The following is an 8,226-nucleotide window of genomic DNA, read 5'->3' as shown; positions in this document are numbered from 1 at the left end:
CTCGGAAGGAAGGTTGGGCAATCCTACTTCCGTAGTGATACTGCCTCGCAAACCCAAGGAGGGGTCGCTATGAGTCGGGGCCAACTCGACAGCATATAACAACAACAACAACAATGCTGAGGATATCAATCTTTATGCATTCCATTTCATTTTTGACAAATCTCAATTTTCCTAGGTTCATACTTCGTACATTCCATGTTCCGATGATTAATGGATGTCTTCAGCTGTTTCTCCTCAATTTGAGTGGTGCCCCAATAGCAAATGGAGGTCTTGAAAGCTTTACCTTATCCATATGAGTAAGACTGGGTTTACTCTGATGATTCAGATATTTCCCAGTCCTGTTTTGAGAGCTTTCTAACCTAACCGGACTATTCATAAAGTTGCACATGAATGTATCAGACCGGGTTTCTCTCTTATTCATAAGGTGTTCTCTGGCCAATTCTTTGAGAAGTGGATGGCCTCTTCCTTCTTCCTAGTCTGTCTCAGTCTGTAAGATGGGCTGGTACCTGTGCACCATGTCCATCCCTCTGGGTTTGAAACACCAGTGGCTCAGCCTCAAAACTCACATCAACACGTCACCATGGTAGGACAAACAACTTTGTCTCCCTGTTGGAAACCTCTCCTGCCACCCTTACCACCACAGGGCATAAATATGTATCTCTTCCAGTTGGTTGGCTAGGTAGCTCTCTTCCAAATTTGTTGGCATAAATAAGTGAGGACCTCCAATGATGTAGCCATTTGTTGAAATATCTTAATGGGTATTACCTCAATTCCTGGTGTCTTGTTTGTCACCAGTTACTTCAGTGCATATTGGGTTTCTTCTTCCAGTACCTTTGTTCCTTGATCACATGTTTCCTCCTGAAGTAGCTGAAAATCGACCAATTCTTTTTGGAACAGTGACTTGTCTATCACCACTTGTCAGTTTGTCATACTGTGGTAGTTTTAGTGTTGCTGTGATACTGGAAGCTATGCCACCAATATTTCAAATACCAGCAGGGTCACACATAGTGGACAGATTTCAGCAGAGCTTCCAGACTGAGATAGAGTGGGAAGGAGGACAGGACCTCTTCAAAAATTGGCCATTGAAATACTCATCAATAGCAGTTTTTATTAGTTGATATTAAATCAGCTACAACTCATGGCAACCTTATGTATAAAAGAATGAAAAGTTGCCTGGTCCTGTGCCATCTGCATGTTCAGTGGTAAGTTTGACTCCATTACTTCAGTTTTTGTGTGACTCTACCTTATTGAAGGTTCCCCTCAGTTCTGTGGACACTCTACTTTACCAAACATGATGTCTTTTTGTGGTGATTGTTTTTTCCTGATGATGTATCCAAAGATAAGTGTGCAGAAGTCTTGCCACCCTCACTTCTAAGGAGTGTTCTGGTTGTATAAGACTAATTTGATTGTTGGTCTGTCATTCCGAGGTATATCACTAACACCACAATTCAAATGCATCAGTTTTCCTTCTGTCTTCCTTTCTCATTACTCAAGTTTTGCATGCGTATAAGACTATGGAAAAGATTATGGCTTAAACCAGACACACTTTAGTCCTCAATGTGACATCTTTGCTTTCTAAAACTTTAAACAGGCTTTTTGCAGCAGATTTTCCCAATGTACTACATCATCTAATTTTTTCACTGCTTCTTCCATGGATGTTGATTGTTGATGCATATAGAATGAAATAATTGACAACTTTAATTTCTTTATTTATCATTATCCTATTCATGGCTCCAGTTGTGAGGATTTTGTTTTCTTCTGTTAGGGTTATAATCCATACTGAATGCCATAGGTTTTTTTTTTTTTTTTTAATAATTAATTAATTATTTTTTTCCCTTCATCAGTAGGTGTTTCAAGTCATCTTTATTTTTGGCAAGCAGTATTGTACTATCTGCATATTGAAAGTTGTTAATGAGTTTGCCTCCAACTCTGATATTAGTTCTTCTTCACGAAGTCCAAATTCTCTTATTATTTGCTTAGCATACCTAAATACAAACCACTGCTGTCAAATTGATTCCAGCTCGTAGTTACCCTGGAGGACAGAGTAGAGCTGCCACATAGTGTTTCCAAGGCTGTAAACCTTTACAGAACCAGGCTGCCACATCTTTCCCCCAGTGGAGCAGCTCATGGATTTGAACTGTTGACTTTTTGGTTAGCAGCTTAATGCGTTAGCTACTGCACCAATAGTGCTCCTTTTGTTCAGCATACAGATCAAATAAATAAGGTGAAAGATACAACTGTGTCACACATTTTTTTTTTTCTAATTTTTTCAGTTTACAGTATACTCTTGTTTTGTTTGAAATATTGCCCCTTGATCCTTGTGCACATTCTTCATGAGCATAATCATGTGTTCAGGAAAACCAATTCTTTTCATGTTAACAAAATTTTATTTTCAGGCCTGTCAAAAGCCTTTACCTAGTTGGTGAAACATAAGTAAACATGTTTGTGATCTTCCCTGCTTTTGGCTAAGACCTATTTGACAAGCAAAGTGATTCCACTTGTCCCATGTCCTCTTCTGAATCTGGTTTGAACTTCTGGCAGTTCTCTATCAATGCTTTGCTGTTGTTAGTTATTGTAGAGTCGATTCCAAATAATGCAACCCCATATGTGCAGAGTAGAACTGTGTTCCACTGGGTTTGCAACCCATGACCTTTCAGAAACAGATTATCAAGCCTGTCTTTTGAGGCAGTCCTAAGTGGATTCAAGCTACGAACCTGTGGGCTAGTAGTCAAGTTCTTAACTGCTTGGTTCACCCATGGATGCTCCTGACAATGGTAGGAAGCAGAAATAAGAAATGGCTATTTACATCCCTGAAGAAGCCCTGGTGGCACAGTGGTTAAGTGCTCTACTGCTAACTGAAATGTCGGCTGTTGGCTCTCAAAAGCTTCTCCATGGGAGAAAGATATGGCAGCCTACTTCTCTAAAGTTTATAGCCTTTGAAACCCCATTGGGAAGTAGTTCTATTCTGCCCTGGGGTTTCTATGAACAGAAGATTTTGTTTTTCATTATTTAAGACTGGGCAATCTACTTCCATAAAGATGTACCACCTCAGAAACCCAAAGAGAAGTCACTATGAGTCAGAATTGACTCTACGGGAGTGAGTTTGTTTTGGTTTTTTGGATAGTGGGGGAAGGTGGAATTTCATGAATAAAATACAATTGTATATTTTTAATTACAGTCCTCATGATTGTCCTTGAGTGTTGCTTAAATTTTATTTTATCTTTTAATTAAGAAGAAAAAAAGTCTTGCTAAGAAAATTAATAAATTAATAGATAGGTAAACAAAAGTAAAGGGAAGTTCTAGATTCCCAGTTAATAATCTATCTGTCATAGGTCTTTCCAATAAACTGTTAGACCCAGAAATTAAAATTATAGGTGGTATGTAGAGCAAATTATATATAAAACAATTTAAATACCATGTGACTTTTATGGCACATGTTATTGATGAATTTTAAGATTTCAGTTGGGATTTCTATTTTTAATGTATTTTTGGTTTTGATTGAAACAGTAGAATTCTTAATGGATTGATCATTAACACATGTTTGAGTGTATCTATTGTTATTAACCTAATAAAATAAAATAATTGATATATAACTTATTTCTATTTCAGATTTTGATAAAGAATCCAGTGTTGGTGTGCACAGCTGTGTCTAGAGCTGTAGAATATTTACTTATTATTGGAATTGGTGAATTTTTGCCTATATATATCGAACATCAGTATGAATTATCACACGCAATGGCAACAATTCTTTCAGGTAGATTTTTCTGCTCATTATGTTCATTTCTAAACTTTTGTATAACATTTTCTTATACATATATGAAAAATTCTAAATAAACAGAAAGTGAAAGGATATTATAAACAGATACCTAAATACCCTTTGCTCAAGCTATAAATAAATGAGAATTTTTCCATTGTTTTATCAATATTTTCGAACATATTAAACTTTGTAAGGACCTCTGAACTTCCCTCCTTTATGCCATGTATATCCCTTCCTCCCTTTGGAAAGGTAATCAGTCTTCTGAAGTTAGAGTCCATTTTTCCCATACATGTTTGTATGTGTTCAGTACTTATATGTATATCCATATTTCTAAAATTTTATAATACTCTTCTGCTACTTTTTTTTAAACCAGAAATTATACTGCTCAAATTTATGTTGATCTTTGTCTACTTAATGCATTTTAACTGTGCTATAGAATTCTATTTTATAAATATACAGCTGTTTATTTATTGTGATCCTATTAGTTTATCCTAATCTGTCCTTTGGCTTATTAATGAATATGAATTGCCTTTATTTTTTCACTTTTCCAAACGATGTAATAATTAATAGGCTTGTTCATGTCTCCTGTGCACTTTTGTAAGTTCATTTAGGTTTAGATATTGAAGGGGAATTATATTGTATCCATCTTCAGTGTTACTAGATGTTGAAAATCAGTTCTGCAAAAGAGGTTGGCAATAGAATTAAATATTTTAAGATTTTAGCATTACTATTAAAGTGGGAATGGTAACCATTTATTTCAGTCTGTAAAAACTGAAGGATGCATGGTATAAATTTTAGGATAACCAGCAAAAGAATAGTATGAGTATAATATATAAAAAATGTTGATTAATCAAAAGCAAACAAAAGACAAGAAAGAAAGAAAAATAAACACAAAGCACATGAGTGGAATGAAAACAAATGTTAAGATGTGCAGAAATTATGTTGAGCAGATTTTTGCCCTTTGATAAAGTGCATACTATGTCAGATTGGAAATAGTCCTAAAGGCCAAAAACATAACAGAGATTGGTTTTGATGGCTATAAAGATGCATTTTCCCATGACTGCACCACTTTGTTGAGCACTGAGTAATCTAATCAACAGAGGATTGCACCAAACAATTAGTTTCCTACATGCTTAATTAAGGGAGTGCTGACAGTGTAGTTGTTAAGGCATTTGGCTGCTCACCAGAGGGCTGTCACTTTGAACCCACTAGCTGCTCCATGGAAGAAAGGTGTGACAGTTGGCTTCTGTAAAGATTAAAGATGTACAGCCTTGGAAACCCAATGGAGGGTGCTTTGAGTCAGAATTGATTCAATGGCAGTAAGGTTTTTTTTTTTTTTTTTTTATTATTATTGAAGGTACTCTCTCAGCAATAGGATAAGGCTGACCTGCAGTATTGACCTCAGTCACACTCTCAAAGTTCCTGGACCTAGCCATCTGAATAAATTCCTTAGTCATGAAGATCTATTTTAGAAAGCCAAATGGCTTTCTCCTTCATTGTCTATATTGACTTTTACACTAAACCTGAGGCATTAATCCAGGTACAACAGAATGTATCAGCAGTTGCATAGATTCCATTTTGGTCTAGATGGATGAAATTTTGGGCAATCATATCATCCATAACAATGGTGATCAGTAAATTGAGGCTGACCAGGGATTGAGTGCTCTGAAGGGATGAGATGATGTTATTGATTTTTTAAATTTCTTAAAAGTAAAATCAGGGACAAGTTTCATACCACTTACCTTATTGTGTTACTCTCCTTGTAAAGATAAGTGCCCTAGAGTGTTCATAGTTACTATCAGTTACCACTTTGGGAAGTTCCTTCTGAGTAACCAATAAGAGCTTAATTTTAGAGAGATTTCAATAGTGTTGTAGGGCTATATGATCTACTGATGATATTTCCTTAAATATTTGAAGATCTCTTAAGGTCACCCTTGTGTTCTTGTGTATGCCATTTCCATTTGACAAGTAAGGCTTGTCCAAACATTGTGAGTTTTTTGGTTTTTTTTTTTAAATGTTTTATTATGATTTGAGTGAAAGTTTACAAGCAAATTTGTTTTGCATTCAACAGTTCATACACATCTTCTTTCATGATATTGACTGCAATCCCCACAATGTAACAGCACTGCTCCCACATCCTCCCTGGAGTTACCATTTTCCTTGTCCTTTCTACCCCTTTCTAACTTCTGAGTTTTATCCTTGGGAAAATGCTGTCCTTTTGATCTCTCATGGTTGATTGTTCTAAGAAGTGTTCATCTTTCTGGTGTTATTGTTCAGCTCATAGCCCTGTCTATTATTTGGCTAAAAGTTGAGCCATTGGGGTGAGTTCAGTTTCAGACTTGGATGACTAAGGCCTATAGTCTAGGGAGTTCCACCAGTCTCTGTAAGGTCTTTTTTTTAATTATTATTTTGAGTTTTATTCCATATTGTTTTCTCCCACTCTAACCAAGATCTCTCTCTCTCTCTTTTTTTTTTTTAATTTTTCATTTTGATTTGGGTGAAAATTTACAAAGCAAATTCACTTTCCATACAGCAGTTCACATACACTTTGTCTCATGATATTAACTACAATTTACCCCGATGCAACAGCTCCCCTCCCACTTCCTCCTGATAGTTAACTCTTCCCTATGTCCATCACTCCATGCACTCCTGCCCCCTGAGCTGTCTCCCTGTGCATAAACAGCCCTTCTTTCTCCCTTGAATGTTCTCTCCAAGGAGTATGTCTACCTCAGGTAAACGTTCACAGGTGTGGGTTCAATTCTAGACCTGAAGGGCAATAGGGGCCATAGTCTCAGTGGTTCCACCAAGCTCTAGCAGACCAGCAAACCTGGTCCCCCTTTATTTTCCCACATGATTTTGAGTTTTGTTCCACATTGTTCTCCCTCTCTATCCAGGATTTCCTACATAGATCCTCCTTCGAGTGGTTGACAGTGGTAGGTGGGCACTATCTAATTCTTCTGGTCTCATAGTCATATAGGCTGTGGATCACATGGTGTACCAGTCACCAGGACTAATTGTTTCCATGAATCTTTGGTTTTCTTCATTCTTCTTTGCTCTGGACAAGGAAAGACCCATCATTGCATCTAGATGGCTACTCTCAAGCTTTTAAGATCCCAGTCACAACTCACCAAAGTAGGAGGTGGAATAATGTTTTGTGTAGTATGTTGTGCCAATTGAGCTTGACATTCCCTGTGACCATGGTCCTGAGCCCACCAGTTCAACTACTCGGTCCTTCTGGGTAGCTGGCTGTGACCAAGAAGTGACTACAATCTTGTCCCTTGTCAGCTCTGCTATACACCTGGGAATTCTTACAAATCATACAAATACACTTGTAAGATCATTGTCTGCCAAACCTGTACATGATCTTGGGTACACTCCCTGCTACGTAGACATAGACATAGTTCAGCCTGTCCACCCATCTGTTCACCCGTATACCCATGTTTGCCTTCACTGACAATGCAGTATTGTATGTGCAAAAGGGTTCATCTTTATTGTCTGCACCTCCCATGTACCTCTCTATGTCTTCCTCTTCCTCATTGCCACCATGTTGATCACTCACATTTGGTACATTGCCCTTCTCTTCACCCAAATCAATACTTATCTCTACCTATCTAACAATGTCTAACCAAGATCTCTCATTGTGATCCCTCTCAGAGTGGTGGACATTGGTAGCTGGCACCATCTAGTACTTTTGGTCTCAAGGTCATGGAGGCTGAGGATCACATGTTCTACTATCCCTTTGGATTAATTGTTTCCATGCATCTTTGATTTTCTTCACTCGTCTTTGTGCCATATGAGGAGAGATCAATAGTTGCACCTTAGATGGCCACACGAAAGCTTTTAAGACCCTAGTCTGTACTCACCAAAGTAGGATGTAGAATGTTGTCTTTGTGGCCTATGTTTTGCCAAATGACCTTGATGTCCCACATAGACCTTGATGACTATGGTCCTGAGCCCACAGGCCAAGTGACTCATTCCCTCAAGATGTATCATTATGCCTAAGAAAATTTTCATAACTTTTCCCCTTGTTAGCTCTACAGTTTGAAAAGTTTGAAAACCAAAAGGGAAGAACATGCTCAGCATTTCTCAAGCTGAAAGAATTGAAGAAAAAATGTAAGCCTCAAGTTGCAATAGTGAGAGATTCTATGGACAAAATATTGAATGATGCAGGAACATCAAGAGAGGATGGCAGGTATACACAGAATCACTGTACCAAAAAGAACTGGTCAATCTTCATCCATTTCAGGAAGTGGCATATGATCTAGAACCAATGGATTTGAAGGAGGAAGACAAAGCTGCAATGAAAGAATTGGTGAAGAACAAGGCTCCGGGAATTGATGGAATACCCATTGAGATATTTCAACAAATGGAAGCCCCATTGGAGGCACTCACTCAGTTATGCCAAGAGATTTGGAAGACAGTGTACATCTTTGCAGCACATACAATATGTGTGTAGAAATATTGTCTGC

General features: G+C 37.6%; 1 protein-coding gene across 1 annotated transcript in view; it reads left to right on the top strand.

Moving 5' to 3' along the window:
• SLCO6A1 (solute carrier organic anion transporter family member 6A1) overlaps positions 1–8,226 on the top strand; it is a 263,122-nt gene that overhangs the window by 88,904 nt on the left and 165,992 nt on the right. The window contains exon 7 of the mRNA XM_007942498.1: positions 3,610–3,754. Coding sequence (XP_007940689.1) covers positions 3,610–3,754 — 145 coding nt within the window. The remainder of the gene's footprint in view (positions 1–3,609; positions 3,755–8,226) is intronic.

Source organism: Orycteropus afer, unplaced genomic scaffold (genome assembly GCF_000298275.1).
Source record: "Orycteropus afer afer isolate SDZICR_OR568_19922 unplaced genomic scaffold, OryAfe1.0 scaffold00091, whole genome shotgun sequence".
Taxonomy (NCBI): Eukaryota; Metazoa; Chordata; class Mammalia; order Tubulidentata; family Orycteropodidae; genus Orycteropus; species Orycteropus afer.
The sequence above is the reverse complement of the archived record's forward strand: the minus strand, read 5'-3'. Positions and strand labels throughout refer to the sequence as shown.